This window comes from Petaurus breviceps, unplaced genomic scaffold, assembly GCF_028583685.1.
Source record: "Petaurus breviceps papuanus isolate PSGF00001 unplaced genomic scaffold, PetGlider_PUasm1.0 90823, whole genome shotgun sequence".
In the NCBI taxonomy this organism is placed as follows: domain Eukaryota; kingdom Metazoa; phylum Chordata; class Mammalia; order Diprotodontia; family Petauridae; genus Petaurus; species Petaurus breviceps.
Window position 1 is genome coordinate 2,855,056 of NW_027187352.1, and position 22,351 is coordinate 2,877,406.

The following is a 22,351-nucleotide window of genomic DNA, read 5'->3' on the forward strand; positions in this document are numbered from 1 at the left end:
ATGGGTTTTGATTACTATACTGTGTTAGACATCAACAGGAGTGCCCAGGATGCAGATATAAAGAAAGCGTAAGCTTGGGACAAGGGGAATCTTCCGTCCTGCCTCAGCCTCCCTCCTCTTCTCTCCTCCTTCCCCTCCCCTATTCTCTTCCTTTTCTTTTGACCCTTCAATTTCTTATCTTCTTCCTTTTCTTTTCCCTTTCATTTTCCTTACTGATTCCACCCCTGCCCCTTCCTCCTTGTTTTTCCTTGGTCCTTCCTTCTCTCTCCTCCACCTTCTCCTCCCTTTCCTTCTCCCTCCTCCACCTTTGTCTTCCTTCCTTCCTTCTCCCCCTTTTCCTTCTCCTTCCCCTTCTTTGTTCCCCCCCATCTTTTTCCCTCCCCTTCTTTCTCCCTCCTATTTCTTTGTCCTCCCTCCTTCCTCTCTCCCCTTCTGTCCTTTCCTCTGCCTTCTTTCCCTTCCTTTTCCTCCTCCCCTTTTTGTTCTACTCCTTTTTCCTTCTTATCTTTCCGCCTTTCCTGCCTCTTCCCTTTTCCCCCCTCTCCTTTCTCCTCCTTTCCTATTATATCTCTTTTCTCTTCTTTTTGGTTTTCTCCTCCCTCCCTTTCCCTACCTCCTCTCCTCTTCTTTGTCTTCCCTCCTCTATCCCATTTTTACCCTCTTCTGCTCTATATTTGGCCTTCCAGGAGATAGGGTGCCTGGTTTTGTGTCCTGGCTCCATTGGATTTTCCTCCTCCTATTTCCCTACTCCTTTCCCTTTTTCTGCCTCTCTGAACTCTGTCTTCCTTCCCATTCTCTAGGTTTGAAATGGGAGGAGAGGATGGGTCTCTAGTTCCACCCACCTATCCTCAGGATTTAGGAGTGGCCAAATGGTGCATCTGCCAAGACTTTTTCAGAAATTTCTCTTTGGGGCAGCAGAAGGGGGAAGAGGTTAACTTCTTTCTCATCCCTCATTAACTCAAGCAGGGGCAGGAGTGGAGCGTAGGTTATTGGGGTTATGAGTTGGGGAGAAAGATACAGAGATTATTTCAGGGAGAGACAGCTTGGTCCTGTGAAGTGAAGAGATGACCGATGACTGCTAGAAATTTTAAATGGGGGCCTAGTTGGGAAGGATTTCTAAGGAGTTTGGGATAATGACCTGGAAAAGAAGCCTGAGGCTTGTAGTCTGGAGACCTGGATTCTTGCCTTGGCTTTGCTGCTAACTGATAACTCACTTCTCTCTGGGTATCAGTCTTCCCATCTCTAAAATGAGGTGTTAGATTAGGTGGCCTCTAAGACCCCTTCCGTCTCCAATATTTTGTGTTCTAAGGCCCCCCCGCCCCAGCTCTCATGTTCTCTGTTCTAAGGTCCCTTCCAGCTCTGACATTTTACATTTTATGAAATATTTAATTGAATAAGAATTTACTGAGCACCTCTGTGTACTACTTCGTACAGTGATCTTATCTCCCACAGATTCAATTATCAGCTCTATGCCGATGCTTCTCAGCTCTGCTTATATAGAGCCCTGACCTCTCTCCTAACCTCCAGACTTGTAAATTCAGTTGTTTATTGAACATCTCATATTGGGCATCTTAAACTCAATGTGTCCCAAACCAGACTCATTATCTTTCCTCCCAAGTCCTTCCCCCTTTTACCTTCCCTATTACTGTGGAGAGCATCACTTCACAATCTCTCCCCACTCCAGCTCATACTCCACTCAGCTGTCAGATTGATCTTCCCACAGCACAGGTCTAACCATGTTACCTCCCTATTCAATAAGTTCCAGTAGCTCCCTCTTACCTCCTGGATCAAATATAAAATTCTCTGTCATTCCAAGCCTTCATAATCTGTCCCCTTCCTGCCTTTCTGGTCTTTTTACATTTTATTCCCTTCTATGTGCTCTGTGATCCAGGGACACTTATCTCCTAGCTGTTCCTTACACAAGACACTGCATCTCCCATCACTGTACCCCTTACCTGGAGTTCTCTTGCCCCTCGTCTTCACCTCCTGGCTCCACTCTCTTCCTTCAAGATCCAGCTGAAATTCCACCTTCTACCAGGAGCCTCTCCTGTTTCCCCTGGATGCTGGCTCTTTCCCCCTTTTATTATCTTGCTGCTTGTTGTTCAATTGTATTTGCTAAAATGCTTTTAGCAAAGTATTTATGAGAGTTAAGGTCCAAAGGCATGATCTTGAATCCCATACTCTCCAGTTTATCAGTATTCTTCCTAAAATGTGCCCAGAACAGACACAATATCCTAGCTGTGGTCTGCCCAGGGCATCATCTCCTTAGCATTCTCTCAGTGTGAACTGGATGGGGTGCTTGTGCTTGGACCCCAGCCCTAGGACCATATCTCTCCCCAGGCCAAAGACCCTATCTCTGGCAGTATCTCATGAGTGGGCCCCAGTGAGGCAAACTATCTCTCTGTTGGAAGAACAAGCTGACCTCTGTAGAATTTCCCTTGTGTGAATAGGACTATAATGTACTGATTCCCTCAATTACCTTATACAATTCAGACATCAAGCTATCCTGAGGCTATCTTGTACAAACAGGACAGCAGTAGTGAATGATGCCTGTGCCCAAGGTACAGAAACTGTATGTTCACCACCTAATTAGCATACTTGGCACACCACTTACTGAACTTTTTCTATATAAAATTTAGCATCATCCCTATTAGGTTGCCAGTTCACTGAAAAGCTCTGCCCACCTTTATTAGCACCATAATAAATTTTTTGCCACTTGACTGGAATACTGCTTGAGTACTTGGATTCTTTCCAGATGACTCTGCCCTGAACCTTAATAGTTTTGGGGTCCCTACTCCACTAAAACTGCATCAAACTGAGATCTCAATAGCTTGAATAGCACATTTGAGAACTGTTCAAGGAAAAGAAGATAAATTCATTATGGTTTGTTCAATTTCTTTTTCTGAAATGAGGTTATTTAAGTATTTTATTTCCTCTTTTATTAATCTGGGCAATTTATATTTTTGTAAATATTCATCCATTTCATTAAGATTGTCGAATTTATTGGTGTACATACAGTTGGTCAAAATAGTTCCTAATTACTGTTTTGATTTCCTCTTCATTGGTGGTGAATTTTGATGTTGGTAATTTGATTTTCTTCTTGCTTTTTTTTAAAAATCAAATTAATCAAAGGTTTATCTATTTTGTTATTTTTTTATAGAACCAGCTCATAGTTTTATTTATTAGTTCAATAGTTTTCTTAATTTCAATTTTATTAATCTCTCCTTTGGTTTTCAGAATTTTTAATTTGGTACTTAATTAAGGATTTTTAATTTGTTCTTTTCCTAGCATTTTTAGTTGCACACCCAATTCATTGATCTTTTCTTTCTCTATTTTCATTCATGTAAACATTTAGAAATATAAAACTTTCCCTAAGAACCGCTTTTGCTGCATCCCATAAGTTTTGGTATGTTGTCTCATTATTGTCATTCTCTTAGATGAAGTTATTGATTGTTTCTATGATTTGTTGTTTGATCCACTCATTCTTTAGGATTAGATTATTTAGTTTCCAATTAATTTTTAGTCTATCTTTCCATGGCCTTTTATTACATGTAATTTTTATTGCATCATGACCTGAAAAGGATGCATTTAATATTTCTACCTGTCTGCACTGGATTGTGAGGTTTTTAATGTCCTAATATGTGGTCACTTTTTGTGTAGGTGCCATGTACCACTGAGAAAAAGGTATATTCCTTTCTATCCCCCTTCAGTTTTCTCCAGAGGTCAACTATATCTAACTTTTCTAAAATTCTATTCATCTCCCTAACTTCTTTCTTGTTTATTTTGTAGTTAGATTCATCTAGTTCTGAGAGGGGAAGATTGAGGTCTCCCACTAGCATAGTTTTGTTATCCATTTCTTTCTGTACCTCCCTTAACTTCTCTAAGAATCGGATGCCATATCACTTGGTGCATATATGTTTAGTAATGATGTTACTTCATTGTCTATGGTGACACTTTTAGCAGGATGTAGTTTCTTTCCTTATCTCTCTCTCTCTCTTTTTTTTTTTCGCTTTTTGGAGGGCAGTTGGTAAGTGTGTCAAGTGTCTGAGGCTGGATTTGAACTCATGTTCTCCTGACTCCAGGGCTGGTGCTCTATTCACTGAGCCACCTAGTTGCCCCCCTTATCTCTTTTAATTAGATCTATTTTTGCTTTTGTCAGAAATCAGGATTACTACCCCTGCTTTTTTTTCATCACATCAAAGTCAACTTATACCAATGCTCTCTATCTATGTATACCCCTTTTAAATGTTGTAGTAAGGATATAGTTCTCAAGAGTTACAAGTATCATCTTCCCTTGTAGGGATGTAAACAGTTTGCCCTTATTAATAACATGTTGTTTTTTTTCTTTCCTGTTTACCTTTACCTTCCCTGCACCCCACAAACTGCATCAGAGATCTCAACAGCTTAAATAACACATTCTAGAACTGTTTAAGGAAAAGAAAACAAGTTCACTGGCCCATAGCTTAGACTCTACTTTTTTCCCCTTTATTGTATCAACTTGAAAGTTTGGTTAAAGGAGGCAAACAGGCTAAATGATAATACATTTATATCATTTATTCCCTTAAAGCTAGACAAAGCTAGCAATCTTGTACATACAAGGAGCCAAAACCTAAGTTCTGACTGCCTGATACAAGAATGACAAAGTTCTTTTATATGTTTTAGAATAATCCCAGGATGTTTGTGTCCCTCAGACTTATAGGTCTCCATATGTTTTTACAAAAAAAGTTTCTTAGTTGAATAAGTTTGTAAATACAATCAGATAAGACAATTGACAAAGTAGTGTCAGTTGGAAATTATGATTCCAGGATAGCACAGTTTTCCCCCATATGGAATATGCCCCCAAGCTAAGAGAAATCCCACTATTCTGATTGCAGGCATCCTATCATAAACGGGAAGAATACCCTTTGTCGACCTTATATGGTCTTTCAAGTTACTGACATAGGAAAGGGCATTTTTAGAACGAAGCAAAGCAGTCTGGTTGATTAGTTCAGACTGGATTTTATTGGGTTCCTAAAAAATGATATTAAATGATTATCAATGGAAATTAGTACAATATTTACATTTCTACAATCCTGTGACACCTCTTCCAGTTTCATTGATATTTTAGATATCACTGACAGTAGTAGTTCATCTGGGCCTGATGACTTGAATTCATTATAGGCTGCCACTGTAGCCCTCCTTATCTTGGGAGTCAGCTCTACTAATGTAGCCATTAGTCACTTTCCCTCAGTTCCCTCATCTTTAAAATAATGGATGGTTTAGCTAATTCCCCTGTCCAGTTCTAAATCCTATCATTGTAGGATATGTGGTTTGGATATAGCCACTCCATGTTCCCTGAGGCCCCATTCTCCCATTGGTGGGTACCTTCTGGAACCTCATTTGGAATGAGGGCCCAGCCTTCATTCTCTGGACCTCACCATAATGCCCCATTGAGAATGTCTATTCCCCCATTCCCCACTCTCCCACTTTTCACTTCCCTTTTATGTGTTTGTCTTCCCCCATTAGAAAGTAATATTCCACACCCATAGTCCTCATAATTCTACAAGGAAAGGAAAGAAGTACATTTTCTCAACTCTTCTCCCAAGCCAATCTGGGTCAGTTTTGTTTTATTCTTTCTATTTATATTACTGTAGTCATTGTCTAGGTTGTTTTTCTCAGCTCCATTTTCTTTAATCTTAGTAGTTCAGGTAAGTCTTCCCATGTTTCTCTGAATTCTTCATATACAAATGATTTTATATCTTATACAAAGTCAGAGAAGGTCATATTTTGTATCTAAAAGTAAGTCATCCTGGGGGACTAGAGTAGCTTGGGAAATCTTCCTGGTAGAGGTGAATCTGGAAGGATGGGGAGAATTTGGAGGGAAGTCATCTCTTGAAGGAGGGCAAGGAAATCCTTTGTGATGGACTCATGTGAGCTGGGAGGCAGGAATATGTCTGGTCTCTATATGAGGCTTTTGAGTCAGGAAATCTGAGTTCAACTCTGTAATGCGAATGTAAATTTTAAAGATCTTCCCTGCCCCTAGGCTAAAGTGCACCTGAAGCCTGGGGTGGGAGGCTTGTTTTTCAGTAGATACTTCTTGATTGGCCAGTGAGTCAATAAGGTTGTTACATTCTCTGAGCCAGGAGAAGGCTATATAAGCCCTGATGTGTAGCTTTGTTTTGGGACTCACTTTGAGAAGTGTTCTGTGATTTGATCTGAATTCTGGGAAGCCATTGTTGAGAGTCCCCCGGCTTTGAAAAACCCAGATGTGGAAACCCAGATGTTGACTGGGTATGGATGTAATGGTTGGACAGTTTGGAAAGCTGTCTACTTGATCTGTTAATGTCTTGATAATTCTGTCTATATATTTTGAAGTTTGGGGTGCTGACCTTTTTCCCCTGAACAATGTAAACGATATATGTCTGACTGATTAAAGTAAGCTTGTTAACCCATTTTGAGTTGCTTTCCTTTAACAAAGCAGATCCAAGAACCTGTGGTGGCGGCAAACCCTGAGGACGCTTGGGGTGCTTGCTGCTACAAACTCCCACCTTTGACCCTTACTGCCTGTGTGGCCTTGGGCAAGTCTCTTAAACTCCATGGGCTCTAGTTTCTTCATCCATAAAATGAAGAGCTTGGAGTAACTGGTCTGTGAAGTCCCTTTCAGCTCTAAATCTATTGTCCTATGATTATTTTATTCTCTTTTCCCTTCCAGGTACCGGAAACTAGCTCTGAAGAACCATTGGTTAAATTCCCCGGGTGCAAATTCAGCAGAGCGTTTTAAGCAGATAGCAGAGGCCTATGATGTGCTGAGTGACCGTAAGTGAGGGAGCTTTGGAAGCCAGGACATGGCTTCAGAAGCTAGGGGACTCCTTGGGTTTATCTGGGCCTAGTATATTGAAAATAGCTTCTCAAATTTGAATTCTAACAACCGTAAGCTGTATGACTTGGAACAAATATTTTCTTCCTCTGGGCCTTAGTTTCCTCCTCCCTAAAATGGAGATGATATTTGCTTTACCTGCCTCACAAAATTTGAGGAAAGCATAGGACAAACCTTAAAGTGCTAAGGAATTGTGAGTTTCTATGTGAAAGGCTTACATCAGAGATGTATCCTGCTCCTTCCCCTGAGCCTTTTCAGCCACCTGGTCTCTCCAAAGTCCTTCCTAGGAACTGACTCTGTTTACCTCTGTCCTCACAGCTGTAAAGAGAGCTATCTATGACAAATTCGGAGAGGAAGGTCTGAAGGGTGGGATCCCGCCTGAATTTAGCTCCCAAGTGACATGGACAAAGGGTTATGTCTTTCATGGGGATGCCAACAGAGTCTTCCACGAATTCTTTGGGGGAGACAACCCCTACAGCGGTAAGAACTCACCCTCCTCACCATGTGCCCTTCTTCATTCTCTACCTTCAGATCAATCCCTTGCTCTGACACATTAACACTGAGGCCTCCAGGCTTTAATGCTTTGACTGTGGGCAAGTCATTTCACTTTTATTGAGCCTTAGGCTCTTCTTCTGTCAAATGGAAGAAATAATTCCATGTCCCATGGTGATGGGAGCAAAGCACCTGACAAAGCAATAAAGTACTATAGAAATGGAAAATACTGTAATTACAGAATTACAAAGTGTCAAGGTTCATCTAGGGCAGGGGCTCTTAACCCTTTTGGAGTCCAGCCCATTGGCAGTCAGTCTGGACCCCTTTTCAGAATAAGGTATCTAAATGCATTAAAATTAAGTACATAGGGTTACAAAGGAAACGAATTATTTTGAAACTCGCTTATCAAAACATTCTAAAAACAAGTTTATGGACCCTAGGTTAAGACCCCCTGCTCTAGGCTGAATCCATTATTGGACAAATTAGATCCTGAGACCCAGAGAGGCTTAGTGATTGGCCTAGAACCACAAAACTGATAAATATCAGAACTGGGATTGAAGTTCAGGTCTTCTCACTCCAAATTCAGCTCTCTGCAAAGGGCTGGGTTGTCCTGGCTGGCTGCTCAGGGTGAATTCCTCCTTTGTCTCTACTGCTCTCCTTCTGCCTCTGCCAATGTTAAAACTTCTTTCTTGGGTCCTCTCTTCCCATTCTATCAAGATCCTGGTACCATCTGACTTCTCAGGACCTCTATTGCAACCCTTCTAGGTTCTGGCCTCTGAGGGTATTATAAATCTTAGAATTGCTTCTTCCACCTGAGAGGAGGAATGCTTTTGCATCATCATATTGGTTGTCACAGCTGGAAAGGAACCATTGAGGTTTTCAGCTTTGTGTGGTGTTGGCCAACCTCTCTGGGCTTCAGTTTCCTCATTTGTAAAATAATTAGATAGAAGGCCTAGGTATGATTCTTTTATGTTTGGATGGTCTCAAAAGAAGAAAGGGTGAGGAAGAAGAAAGTACTGGGAGAGGAAGAAGGGAGAGAAGGAATGGGGAAATGGTCTCACATGAATGGGATTAGCAAAAAGGAGAGGACAGTGGGGGAAGCAGATGACCCTTCAACCTCACTCTGATCTGAACTGGTTAAAGGAGAGAAAATACACACATATACAGTTAGGTACAGAAATACATCTTACTCTCCAGGCAAATAGAAAGGAAAGGAGTTAAGGGAAAAGAGGGTAATAAGATGGCAGTAAACAGTTAGAAGCAAAACAGTTCCTTAAAGAAGTAAGAAGAAAGGGAGAAATAAAAGCAAAAGAGATTGAGATGGAGAGAAAAACAATGGCAATCTTAACTGTGAATGTGAATGGGATGAACTCACCCAGAAAATTGAAGAAGAGGGCAAAATGGATTAGGAACCAGAATCCAAAAATATGTTGTTTACAAGAAACATATTTGAAACAGAAAGATAAACAGAGTTAAAATAAAGAGCCTCTTTTCCAAGCTAAACATTCCTGTTTCTTTCAACTGATCCTTAATCAACCTTGAGACCCTTTAGCCTAGCCTATATGCCCTTTTGCAATGTCCCTGCTAAAACGTGGTGCCCAGAACTAGACATATATTCCTGATGTGGATAAAATCTTCCCTCAGACATTGACTAGGTTATACTGACATATGACCCTGGGCAAGTTCTTTGTCTTTTCTATTCTTCAGGATCCTAATCTGTTGAATGAGGGTATCAGACTTGATGGTCTTTCAGGTCCCTTCCAGCTCTAAATCTTTGCTCCTAAAGCTAGAGCAGAGTGCAGTGGGACCATAGCTTCCTTAGTTCTGGATACTACATCTCTTAATGAAACCTTAGATCATATTAGCTTTTTTTGACCACTATGTCTTATTACTGATTCATATTGATTTTTTAGTCCCCTACAACTCCCAGACCTTTTTCATGGAAACTTTTATCTAGCCATGTTTCCCCATCCTATACTTTAGAAGTTGGGTTTTTTTTTAACCAATTGAAGGACTTTATTCTTATTAGGTTTCATTTTACTAGATTTGGCCTTTCATTCTAGCTCACTGACATCCTTTGGAATTCTGTCTCTGTATTCCAATATCTTAACTGTCCCTCCCAGCTTCATGACGCAAACAGATGTGATGGGCATTCCTTCATGCAAATTAATGATTAAAATGTTACAACACAGTATTAAGGACAAATCCTTCGGGTATTACACTAGATACCTCTCTCCAAGCTGACATACCCCCCTTAATAACTATTCTTTGAGTTCATTCATTCACCAAGTTCCAAATCTTTCTAATGGTATTATTATCCAACCCATATCTCTCCATCTTTTCTATAAGGATAGCGTGAAAGAGACTTTGCCAAATGCTTCCCTGAAGTCTAGGTATGCTATTCCTACACTATTCTCATCTACTTACCCAGTCTAGTTACTCTGTCAAAAACAGAAATGAGATTACTCTGGGAGGACCAGTTCTTCATGAAACCATCACTTGTAGTGATTATCATGTCCCTTTCTCACTAACTTATCTTCTTTCTAATATATTCTAGAATTTCTCCAGTGTTCAGAATTAAAGCCACTGTCCTAGAGTTTTCAGAGTCCACCTTCTTCCCTTTCCCTCAACCCAGGCAGAGCCTTGACTGTGAACTGGGCTATAAGCATAGGGCAGGGGTAAAGAACCTTCAGCCTTGAGGTCACATGTGGCCTTCTAGGTCCTCGAGTACAGCCCTTTCACTGAATCCAAACTTCACAGAACAAATCCCCTTAATGAAAGGATTTGTTCTGTAAAACTTGGACCCAGTCAAAAGGCCACACTTGAGGACCAAGAAGGCCATATGTGGTTTCCCACCCCTGGTATAGGATATGGATTAATGGATGTGAATAGGATTCAGGACTAGGAGCTAGGGGTTGTATCCTTGGGTTTGCAGGCCTGTGGGCTTGGTTGGTGTGTGCAAGAGGGCCTGGGACGAGGGGATGTGGGGTCATTGCTGTCAATATTGTAGAACTTTGGGGTCTAGGCCCACAGGTCTGAGCTGGGGGAGGGGGATGTGTTGCTGGCCCCAAGTGGGACCAGGGGCTATGGCCATACTCTTCTCCTGGCCCCTTGGGCAGAGTTCTTTGATCCTGATGGCATGGATGTGAACTTGAACTTTGGGGGCCTTCGGGGTCGTGGGATCAAGAAGCAGGACCCTCCCATCGAGAGAGATCTCTACCTGTCTTTGGAGGACTTGTTCTTTGGCTGCACCAAGAAGATCAAGATCTCCCGAAGGGTAAGAACCCCCTAAGCTTCCCGGGGCTCCAGAACAGCCATCCTGCCTGCCCTTGCCCAGCCCTGGGAAGGATTTAGGTTTCTCAAAGAAGTCTGTAGGCTAGAACCTAAGAGCTTGATAGACTTGCTAGCCCAAGGGCTTCCACCTGGTGTAAGGGTCACCTAGCCTCTTCTGAGATACCTTCTGTGATCTCTCTGGGGACTTGTCCACTTCCTAGGGCAACCTTCTCCAATGCTGGACAGTTCTGATGATCAGAAAGTATTTACCCATAATGAGCCAAGATCTGCCTCCTTGTGACCCCTCCCTTCTCTCACTTACCCCCCAAATCCCCCTGCCCCATTGCTCCTAAAGAAACACTGTATAACAGAAAGAGCCCTGGATTTGAGGTCAGAAGATCTCTCAGTCCTGCTTCTCAGTACTTGTGTTACCTTGGGCAGGTCAGTTCTTCCTCCTTGGGCCTCAGTCTCCCTCCCTCTCCCCAGCCTAGGCATTGCCTCAGGGCAGTGAATCTGTAAATGTGAGGGATCAGAGGCTTTCTGCACTGTACAGTCCTCTGGTTATCATTAACAACTGCTTTGCTCTGCCCTTCTCCGCATGTCCAGTGAAAGGTAAGGGCCATCCCTAGAGGAGAGGAAAAATCCTGCTGCTGCCCAGTGGCTTGGGCCACCCAGTAGGAGGGACCTCTTTCACTGAATGCCCCTACTGACCTCAGTTACTGTCAGCCTTTTCCACCACATGACCTTTCCAGTCACCATTTCCATTGACCCTTTTAATGCCTCCCCTCTTCTCCCCCTACACCCAACTGAATACTTCTTTCAGCTGATCATCTCTGCCCTATGGAGAAGCAGATTCCAATCTCCTATTCCTATTCCTCCTTGGGGTTCAGTATTATTTTTGTGTTTTTTTTTTTGTTTTGTTTCGTTTTGTTTTTGTTTTTGCTTTTTGGAGGGCAATTGGGGTTAAGTGACTTGCCCAAGGTCACATGGCTAGTAAGTGTGTTAAGTGTCTGAGGCCAGATTTGAACTCAGGTCCTCCTGACTCCAGGACCGTTACTCTATTCACTGCACCACCTAACCACTCCAGGGACTGAGTATTATTGACCAAAGATTATCTATCCCTTTCCCTCCTAACCCTATCCCAACCTCCCTTTCCTCTGCACCTGGAACCCTTTTCTTTATCCTAGAGTTCTTCCTCTCATGCTGCCTCCTCCATCCTCCTCTGCTCTCACCTGGTCCCCTCCAGAAGACCCTGCATCCTTAGCCACCCCTGCTCCTTCTCTCAACACATTGGCCCAAAAGATAGAATTGGCATAATCCTTGTTCCCACTCCCACCTATGGATCCTTCCTTTGCCCCTCTCCCCAGGGGCAACTTGGCATAGATAGTTGGGAGAGTTGGACTTGAAATCAGAAAAACCTGGGTTCAAATCCTGCCTCTGACTCTAGCTGTTTAAACCTAAGCAAGTCACTTTCTCTTCCTGGGCCTCAGTTTCCTCATCTGTAAAATGAGAGGGTCAGACTTACTGGTTCCCGAAGTCCTTCCCACCTACGGGAAGGTCTATGAGCCAGGGATCATAGATTATGACCTCTAAGCAAGCACTCCTCTTCTGAAGTTGGTCTGTCTCTTTGCATCACCCCTGGTCACATCCCTGTTGATACTCTCTACTATTCTCCAAGTCACTCTCTTGCTTTTTTCAAAGGCTTCAATATCCAATTTGCCATCTTTTCCAGTATTCACTTTGTTTAAAAACAAAACAAAATAAACCGTGTTATTTTATTCAGTCAAAAAACAAACAGGTTGCTATAAAAGATGGCTAATTATTTAAAAGTCCTTTCAAAGTATACAAAGTCTCTTCATGGTGGTGAGGGGCCTTCACCACAAGACGGGTTCTACCTTTGGAACTTGGATTTCTTTTGGCCTATTATATCTCCATAAACTCTCTCCTTTCATTTTCAAATCAGCATTACTCCAATTTGACAGTGGTAATTTAAAATGGCTAGAAATAGATAGTAGTAATAATAACTAACTTTAAGGTTTGCAGTACACTTTATATATCACCTCATTTGATGAGATAAAAGCATCACGGAAATGCCCCGGCCTCATTCCCTAATCCTTGGTGCAGCAGATCATAAAACACTGAATTCATGAACTTCTGAAAGGCCCTGGGAATATCATGTAACCGAAATAGAATAATTTCTGGTGTTTATGCAGGCTGCATCAGGTCTGAAACCATCCAGTCATTGCCTGTGCACATTGGGGTGAGGTTATATGCCCGCTAGACGTATGATCTCTTCCCAATGCAGCATCCACTTGGATGCCCCTTCCCACCCTCTGTCCTCCCAGTTCATTGGACAGCCTTACCCAAGACCACACTGCCGCCACGATCCTGACTCTGAACCATCTCGCTCTGATGGTAATCCACATTCTTCTCTTCTCCTAAACCTACATGTCTTCATCATAATCTCCTTCTGTCTTATCACTTCCTTCCCTTCACAGCCTGAACCACTTAATTTACACACTGTCCCTGACCCATGATTCCTTGCCATCATCTGTGTCCTGCCAGCCTTGGCCCCCTCTTCTGGAGGACGTCTCTTGTCACCTTTGTGGGTGGACAGCTCCTCCCAGATCTCCCCTCAGAATCAGCCTTCAGCACTGAACTCATCCTTTTCCTTCTCCTCCCTCAAACTCATTTCTGTCCTGTTGCTCTGGAAAGCACCCAGGTGCAGAACCTCATGGTCATCTTTGAGCACTCCCTTTCTCTCACACCCTAGCCAATCAGTTGCCAAACCTTATCAGCTAGGTAACTAGGTGGCGCCATAGTGCTCAGAGTTCTGGGCCTGGAGTCAGGAAGACTCATCTTCCTGAGTTCAAATCTGGTCTCAGACATTTACCAGCTGTGTGACCCTGGGCAAGTCACTGAACCCTGTTTGCCTCATTTTCCTCATCTGTAAAATGAGCTGTAGAAGGAAACATCAAACCACTCCAGCATCTTCTCCATGAAAACTCCAAATGGAATCAGAGTTGGACACAACTGAAAAATGAGTGAACAGCAAATCAGCTGTACCTCCATAGCATCTCTTGTAGCAGTGCCTACAGCTAGATGACAAAGGTGGGGTCAAGAAGACCTAAGTTCAGATCCTTAGACATTTACTAGCTGTGTGACCTTGGGTAAATCACTTAACCTCTGTCTGCCTCCATTTCCTCATCTGCAAATAACACCTATCTCCCAGGGTTATTGTGAAGAACAAATGAGATAATATTTGTGAAGAACTTTTTTTTTTGGAGGGGGGGAAGGCAAGGCAATCGAGGTTAAGTGACTTACCCAAGGTCACACAGCCAGTTAAGTGTCAAGTGTCTAAGGCCGGATTTGAACTCAGGTTCTCCTGATTCCAGGACAGTGCTCTATTCACTGTGCCATGTGAAGTACTTTTGCTAGTTATTATTATTATATTATTATTTCTCTCTGCTCAAATGGCCACTACCCTATTTCAAGCCCTTATCACTTCTTGTCTGGACTATTAAAACAGTCTCCTAATTGGTCCATTTTCTCCCTTTTCCATTTTGTTCTCTATACAGTTGTCAGAATAATCTTCCTAAGGCATGGATCTTATCATCATGTCACTCCTCTACTCAGAAACCTTCAATGACTCCCTATTGCCTCTGGAATAAAATGTAAAATCTTCAGACTGGCATTCACAGCCTTGCACAATCTGACTACAAACACCTACCTTTTTAGCCTTATTTCAGATTGCTCGCCTTCATGCATTCTGTGTTGCAGCCAAGCACAGATGCTAACCATTCTCCACTTGCAATGTTCTCCATCTTACATCCACATTTGTTCCAGCTGTCCTTCATGTGCGCAGTACACTTCCTTCTCATCTCTGCCCATAGAAATCTCATTTTCCTTCAGAAGTCAGCTCAGGTACCACTTCCCACAGGAGGTCTGCTTTGATTCCTCCACCTGCCAGGGTCTCTCCCTTCTCAATCACCCTCTAGACTTAGCTCTGCACATATTGTATTTCCCAGAAGAATGTAAATTATTTAAGGGCAAGACCTGTTTTCTTTTTTGTTGTCACATCCCCAGCACTTTACAGAGTGACTGACACATAATAGGCCCTTAGTAAATGTTTGTTGGATTGGTCACAGGTGAGAGTGTGGGTAGTTCATAATGGCTCATCTCCTCTGCCAGGGACACAGCTCAGAACTCACACCCCGCTGAAACCAAGGGAAGTAAAGACTGAGCTCGGAGTGGTTCTGTGTCATCTCAGACAATCCCACCTTTTTCAGGTTCTTCCAGATAGTCTCTTCAAACTCTGGGCCTCCTGGGAAGTTTATTTGCCCCCTTGAGAAACTGAGACCCAGAGCTGGAAATGACTTTCCCAAAGTCACAATGCCAATTAGTGGCAAAGCCAGGACCAGGGCCTGGGACATTCTTCTCCAGTCTCCACTTCCTGGTTTAGGCTCTGCCCTCCAGATACCTAGGGAAGATCTCAATCTGGTCCATGTGTGGAGGACACAGTAGCCCTGAGACATCCCTTCCCCATTGTCTTCCTCCAGGTAATGAATGAAGACAGATTCACATCCACCATCAAAGACAAGATCCTGACAATCGATGTCCAGCCGGGCTGGAGGCAGGGAACCCGAATCACTTTTGAGAAGGAAGGAGACCAGGTGAGGCAGAGATGGGACAGAGACAGACCCTAAAGGAGCCTCCAGTCAGAGAGGAGATGTAGTCTGCTACATGAGGACCTCCAAGGTCCCTTGAAGCATCATTCTGACAAGAGCCTTCTGGAGGAAGTCAGGATAGGAGAATTATTTCCATTTAACAGATGAAGAAACCGAGTCTCAGGATCTATAAGATCTGCCAAAGCCAGAAATCATATTTAGCCTGGATCTCATGATTTCCAGTCCCAGACTCTCTCTACTACATTTGCAGCTTCCCTCCCGGTACATGGAGGTGATAAATCATGAGGATGCATAGTAAGGGATGGGGCAGGGAAATTGCTGTCAGAGAGCTTGTATGGGAACGACCCACACCCAGAAAGAATCTTCACTCTAATACTCTGCTTGGGGTCAAACAACACAAGTCTGATCCCTTTAACCCCTGACAGCCTTTCAAGAATTTGAGCACAGTTATCGTGCACCCCTTCAACCTTCTCTTTTCTGAGCTAAATGGCTCCCTCCTTCCTTTAGCTGATCTTCCTCCAGCATGACCTGGTTGTCCTCTTCTGGATGATGCCCACAACATATCAAGGAACTTTCTAAAATGTGGTACCCAGAACAAAACACAGTACTTCTGATGTGATCCGGCTAGGGCATAGTATGGAGTAATTATGACCTTGCTGCTGGAAACTATGCCTAGAAACTCGGGCCAAAGATAGCATTAGCTTTTTGGCTACCATATTAGACCACTAACGCATTGAGTTTTCAGTCCACTAAGACCCTGAGATCTTTTTCAGGTGAAAAGCTATATAAGGTTTCCCAGCCATGAACTTGTGGAGCTGATATTTTTGAACCTAAGAAAAGACATTATATTTATCACTATTAAATTCATCTTCTTGGATTCAATGTCGTTTCCTAACTTTTTTTGCATCCTGTTATATAATATGTTATATAGCAATGTGAGATGTGCAAATTTAGAGACATCTCCTCTCCAAATGTCCACATGGATTATTTGTGCCTGACCAGTGGTAGAGCCTTCTGAGCTCATGTTGGTCTGATCATTGTACTGTGACCCCAACATGTTGATGTTATTAAGAATGAGAACCACTAGATATTATTCCCAGTTTTTTGTCATTTATATTTCTCAGAAAAATGCTATCTTTCCTTTCATTGAAATCATTAATAAAAATATTAAGTGGCATAGGACCCAGAAAAGATGTCTAAGGCATTCCACTGGAGACTTTCTTCCAAGGTGACACTGAATTGTTAATGTTCTGAATACATCCAGTCATACTACTGTCTAGCCCATATCTCTCCATCTCCACAAGAATAATACTTGAAAGTACCTTTTTTAAAAAAGTTTTTATTTTATTTTGGAGGGGGAAAGGCAAAGAAATTGGGGTTAAGTGACTTGCCCAAGGTCACATGGATAGTAATCATCAAGTGTCTAAAGCCATATTTGAACTCAGGTCCTCCTGCCTCCAGGGCTGGTGCTCTATTCACTGCACCACCTAGCCACCCCTTGAAGGTACCTTTTTAAACAGTTTCCTAAAATCTAAGTAAATGATTTCAGAAAAAAGAAATAAAGCAAGTGTGGCATGACCTGTTTCTAGTGGAACCATGATGTCTCTTTGGGGTCATCTCTCCCTTTTCTAGGTGTTCATTAGCCCATCCTTTTAAATTGAACATTCTAGGAGTTCCCCAGGAAGCAAAGGCAAGCCCGTTGGCCTAGCAACTGCAGTTTCCATCCCTTTCCCTTTAGCCCGCGGTGCTTCCCATGCTCCTTCTCTGCCATCTTTCCAGGGGCCCTGAGTGGTTCATTAGTCTCTTCTGCCACTTCTTTCCCTGCCCAAGGTTGCAGCTCGTTTGGCCACATGACTTGAATTCATCCAGGGGAATTCAGTGTCCCCTTACTGTTGCCTCCCTTCTCTTGGATTGGTTTCAATTCCCCATTGGCCATTTCTCTTCTGCCCTTTTGAGTCGAAATGTCATTGCCCTTGACGGAGAAAGCAGGAGCAAACTGAGAATCCAGAAGACCTACTTTTTTTTGGTCATTGCTTATTATTGACCACTCCAGTCCCCCTCAATCTCCAGTCCTATTCCATTTTTCTTTTTTGCTTTTTCTTGGGGGGAGGGCAATTGGGGTTAAGTGACTTGCCCAAGGTCACATGGCTAGTTTTTGTGTTAAGTGTCTGAGGTTGGATTTGAACTCAGGTCCTCCTGACTCCAGGGCCAGTGCTCTATTCACTGCTCCACCTAGACACCCCCCTATTCCATTTTTGATCCTCTTCTTCACTGTAGTAGAGCTAAAACCACCACCACCAAACCCCCTGCCCCAACAAAGGAGCAGGACCAGGACATATTTTTGTGTTCATCCTGGTCCCCTGGCCCTGGTTCCCACCTTCTGTAAATGTCTTTTTAAAATCCAAAAGGATTGAGGAGTTCTCAGTATATCCACATTCTTTTCTTTAGACAGCTCTGATTTCTTCTCCTCATCAGAATTGTTTCCCTTTGTGGCTTCAGGATATCATTTTTTAGCTTCCCAACTCTGCTGGGCTGATTTCTTGTGTGTAATTTTAGTCTGTGGGACCCTACCTAGGCTTCCCTTTGAAATCCACTCTCCTCAAATGTAGGGTACATGTCCAGACTAGGCCTGGATTTCCTCTCCTCTATAACAGACTCATGGGGAGTGGTCACTTCCCCCAAGGTGCCCATCATTCTCACCCCAGCAATTACTTCCTCTCCATTAGGGAGAATCAGATCCAGCATAGAATTTCCCTTTGCTGGTTTTTCCAGCTTTTGAAAGCTCCCTGAGGAATGGGAGTGGGGAAAAGGGTACAACTTTTAAAACAGAGATTGGGAGAAATTCACCTGGCACTGACTGGCAGGGGAGGAGCCCTGGTCATTGGAATGGCTTGTGTTCCTCATACTCAAGACTTCAACCCTCCTCCCACTTCCTTCCTTGCCCAGGGCCCCAACATCATTCCAGCTGACATCATCTTCATAGTAAAGGAGAAACTGCACCCCAGATTCCGGAGGGAAGATGACAACCTCTTCTTTGTCAGCTCCATCCCCCTGGGCAAGGTGAGCCAAAGACTCACCCCCAGCCCTGAGCTGTGCTCCCCCAGACCATGAGACACAGGGACCTTCAGCCTGAACCCTCCCTAGCCCATAGCCCAAGTCTACATACTCTGTGGGGTCTTAATGTGTGAATCCAGCTCTGATCTTAATGTCTATCCCCAGTGCTTACACAGCGCCCTGTACGTAGTAGGCGCTTAATGAATGTTTACTGGCTAACAGACCCTATTAAGAAAGGGCCCAGTGTGCTCACTGGTAATAATAATAATTTTTTTAAAAGACTTGAGGAGGTAGAGCAGTATGGGAAGGAGGATGGATTTGGAACCAGAGGCCTGGTAAGAATTCTCCTTCTGTTCTTTATTGCCTCTGTATCTTTGGACAAGTCACCGACCTCTCCTGGCTTCAGCTTCCTCATCTGCAAAATAAGACAGTGGGACTAATCGGCCTCTGAGATCTCTTCCCATTCCAGATCTAAGGTCTTCATGCTGTCCCCCATTTTCAGGGCACATTCCAGTGTACAAAAGCACTTTCATCTCCTCCAGCCTTGAGGCAGGTGGTGCAAGTATTGTCACTGTCCCTAATTTATTTATTTTTTAATTAGTTAATTTATTTTTAGTTTTTACATTTACTTTTATGAGATTTTGAGTTCTAAATCTCCCCCCCCGTCCTGAAGACAGGCATGTGATCTGATATAGGCTGTACAACACTGTCCCTAATTTATTTTATTTTTTTGCTTTTTGGAGGGGGAAGGTAGAGCAATTGGGGTTAAGTGACTTGCCCAAGGTCACATGGCTAGTTTTTTTGTGTTAAGTGTCTGAGGGCAGATTTGAACTCAGGTCTCCCTGACTCCAGGGCCAGTGCTTTATTCTCTGTGCCACCTAGCTGCCTGACACTGTCCCTAATTTAGAAGAAGACAATGGGGCTCAGACTGGGGTGGTGACTTGCCCAGGCCACACAGGCCTCCTCCCTCTAATCACTATACCACACCACCCTCAAAATTGTTTCCTTCTGTAGTAGAGAGCCCTGAATTTGGGGTCCAGAGAAGTGAACTTTGGGACACACTTGCTTTGTGACTGAACTTGGGCAAATCGAGCCTCAGTTTTCTTATCTATGAGATGAGGATCAATTAACAAGCATTTATGAGGCATTTTCTTAAAGGCAGTTCTGGTAGCGCAGTGAATAGAGCTTTGGGCCTAGAGTCCGGAAGACCTGAGTTCAAATTCAGCCTCAGATACTTCCCAACTGTGTGATCCTGGGCAAGTCATTTAACCTCTGCCCCAGGGTCCTTGACTGTCAAATGGGGGATAATAATAACACCCACCTCTCAGGGTGGTTGTGAGGATCAAGCGAGATAATATTTGAAAAAAAAAAAGCACTTAGCACATAATAAATGTTTATTGCCCTTTCCCACTTACTGTGTTCCAGGTTCTAGGCCTAGCTAAGGATGGTAGGATGACAGTAAGCCTTGCACTATCCCCAGGGCTCATGTGAGAAAAGCACTTTGTTAAATTTAAAGGGGGGCGCAGCTAGGTGGTGCAGTGAGTAGAGCCCTGGCTCTGGAGTCAGGAGGACCTGAGTTCAAATCCAGCCTCAGACACTTAACACACACACACACAAAAAACTAGCCGTGTGACCTTGGGCAAGTCACTTAACCCCAATTGCCCTCTCCTCCCCCCCTCCAAAAAACAAAAGTAATTAATTAATTAAAAAATTTAAAGGACCATAGAAATATGAGATATCATTACTAAAACTTTGTCCCCTCCCCCATCCTAGCCCCCATCCCTTCCTAACTCTGCCCACCCCCTGGGGGCACTTGGAGCATACTCTCCTTTGGTTCTGCCAAGGTCCTAGCTGTTACTGCACACCCTCTGTGCAGAGCAGGAAGCCTGAGGCCCAGGGAGGGACTGGGATGCATTGGAGGTCACACGTGGTGAATCCAGGAACATAACGCAACCCCAAGCCCCTGAGGGCAGAATAACAGACTTCTTTCTACTTTCTCTTCATGGGAGGCTCTCACCTGCTGCACAGTAGAGGTGAAGACCCTTGATGATCGTCTACTCAACATCCCTATCAATGACATAGTACAGTAAGTGGACCTTCTGAGGCTGGGACCTGGTGGGGCAGTAGTTAGCTTGGGAACTGGGTGAAGGAAGGCGCTGCCCTGTCACTGACTCACCTCATTCTCCCCTGTCAGCCTCAGGTCCTCCCCTGGGCCTTTACAAACCTGGACAGAGGTTCCAGGCTCATAAAATTTCTGGAGGCCCATTGCCCTGGCTCTTCCATTCTTTTCCTTCTAAAAATGCCCTTCAGGTGGCCCCTGGGAGGGTGAGGGTACTTGTCCCATCATCCTGTCAGAGCCTGTATCGATCAGAGAGCCAGGAAGTGGCTCCCCACTCCCCTACCCCATAGTACAGAGATGATAGAGATTAGGTGGAGTCCAGAAAACCTCAGTTTAAATCCAGCTTCATGTACTTCCTAGTTGTGTGACCTGGGCAAATAACTTGACCTCTGTTTGCCTCAGTTTCCTCAATTGTAAAATGGGATAATAATCTCACCCAGGGTTGTTATGAGGATCAAAGGAGATATTTGTAAAAAGCACTTAATAGTGCCTGGCACATGGTAGGCATGCCAGACGGGTATGCAGTTAGTCATTCCATCAGGGAACCATAGAGAAGCCTAGAATTTCAGAGTAAGGAGGAAGCCCAGAGCTCCAGTCTCCACCCTCCTTTCTGAAAAGGGAATGGTTTGCTGTATTCATTCAGATCGTTCTCTTACCCCATTTCTCATTCTACCACAGTTCTATTCACCACAATTCACTTATTATCATATAATCGATTCAGCATTTACTGTGCACCTACTATGTGCAAGCCATGGTGCTGGCTAGGTGGTGGCGCCCTTTAAAGCAGATCTATGATTTTATCAGTATAACAAACAGGGAGCTCTTGGTGAGAGGCTTGCTTTACAAATGCAGGTCAGTACAGTCTGTACAACTGAGAAATTATTTGCCCAGGGTCACACGGCCTATATATGTCAGAGGAAGGACTTAAGCCTGAAGTCTCCTAAATCTAATAGGGTTAGCCCTCTATCTACTCAACCTATTAATTATCCTGTTGTTCTTGGGTCTGCCTCAGTTTCCTAGTTTTTAAAATCAGAGAATTGATGTTCCATCTTGAGTCAAGGATCCAAAGTATTATGGGTTGGAAGTGGGGAGGGAGGTGAGCATTTTCTTCCTGTCTCCTTCACTGTCTCATCTCTCCCCCTCACCAAAAGAAAAAAAAAGTTTGATCCCATCCATAGGATTGAGACCGTGGAGGGAGGTGTGTGTTGTCAGACCTCAGGTCTCTTTTGGTATCTGACTCCTCTCTCTGTCCGTCTAGTCCCAAGTACTTCAAGAAGGTGCCTGGTGAGGGGATGCCATTGGCCTCGGACCCCACTAAGAAAGGGGATCTCTTCATCCTCTTTGATATCCAGTTCCCCACTCATCTCACACCAACCAAGAAGCATCTGCTGAAGCAGGCACTGCTGAGGTGACATTCATCTCCCACCCCCTTCCCTGAAGGCCAGGCCGACAATATACAGGGAGGAAAAGGGCCTGGGGGCATCTTAGAATACGGGGGAGGGACCGACACCTTTATGTGGAGGTGGAAATGGGAGTGTGGACGTTCTGAGGCCTTGGGCACAGGCACCTCTGTAGGGTTATGGAGAATGGTGGTGGTGGCTCTGGGTGGGAGGGAGGGTTTATGTTTTCAAGTAATAAAGATTTCTACTTGGAAATGAAACATTCTCCTGTTACAGAGCCAAGAAGTATCCAGGAATGGCCATGGGACCACAGGCCCTACAGGGGTCTTGATCCATTAGGATCCAGACTATCAGGATAAGAGCCTTTTATTATTTTTGAGTGAGAAGGGAAGGGCAATTAATTATATAACTAACTGTGATGCCTTCTATCCATCCAGAATTTTATACTTTTCAAATCTTTCCATCCATT

General features: G+C 43.7%; 1 protein-coding gene across 1 annotated transcript; it reads left to right on the forward strand.

The window, feature by feature from the left end:
• DNAJB13 (DnaJ heat shock protein family (Hsp40) member B13) lies at positions 1-22,048 on the forward strand. The gene is made up of 8 exons (XM_069071054.1): positions 1-68; positions 6,692-6,795; positions 7,175-7,336; positions 10,468-10,625; positions 15,181-15,294; positions 18,256-18,369; positions 20,373-20,449; positions 21,741-22,048. Exons 1-8 carry the CDS (start codon positions 1-3, stop codon positions 21,892-21,894), a joined length of 951 nt encoding a protein of 316 aa, XP_068927155.1. The 3' UTR covers positions 21,895-22,048.
• Positions 22,049-22,351: the final 303 nt, after the last annotated feature.

Coding starts and splice junctions, on each gene's coding strand:
- DNAJB13 (XM_069071054.1), top strand. CDS start 1: ATGGGTTTTGATTACTATACTGTGTTAGACATCAACAGGAGTGCCCAG. Junction 15,295..18,255: donor TTGAGAAGGAAGGAGACCAG/GTGAGGCAGAGA, acceptor TTCCTTGCCCAG/GGCCCCAACATCATTCCAGC. Junction 20,450..21,740: donor CCTATCAATGACATAGTACA/GTAAGTGGACCT, acceptor CTGTCCGTCTAG/TCCCAAGTACTTCAAGAAGG.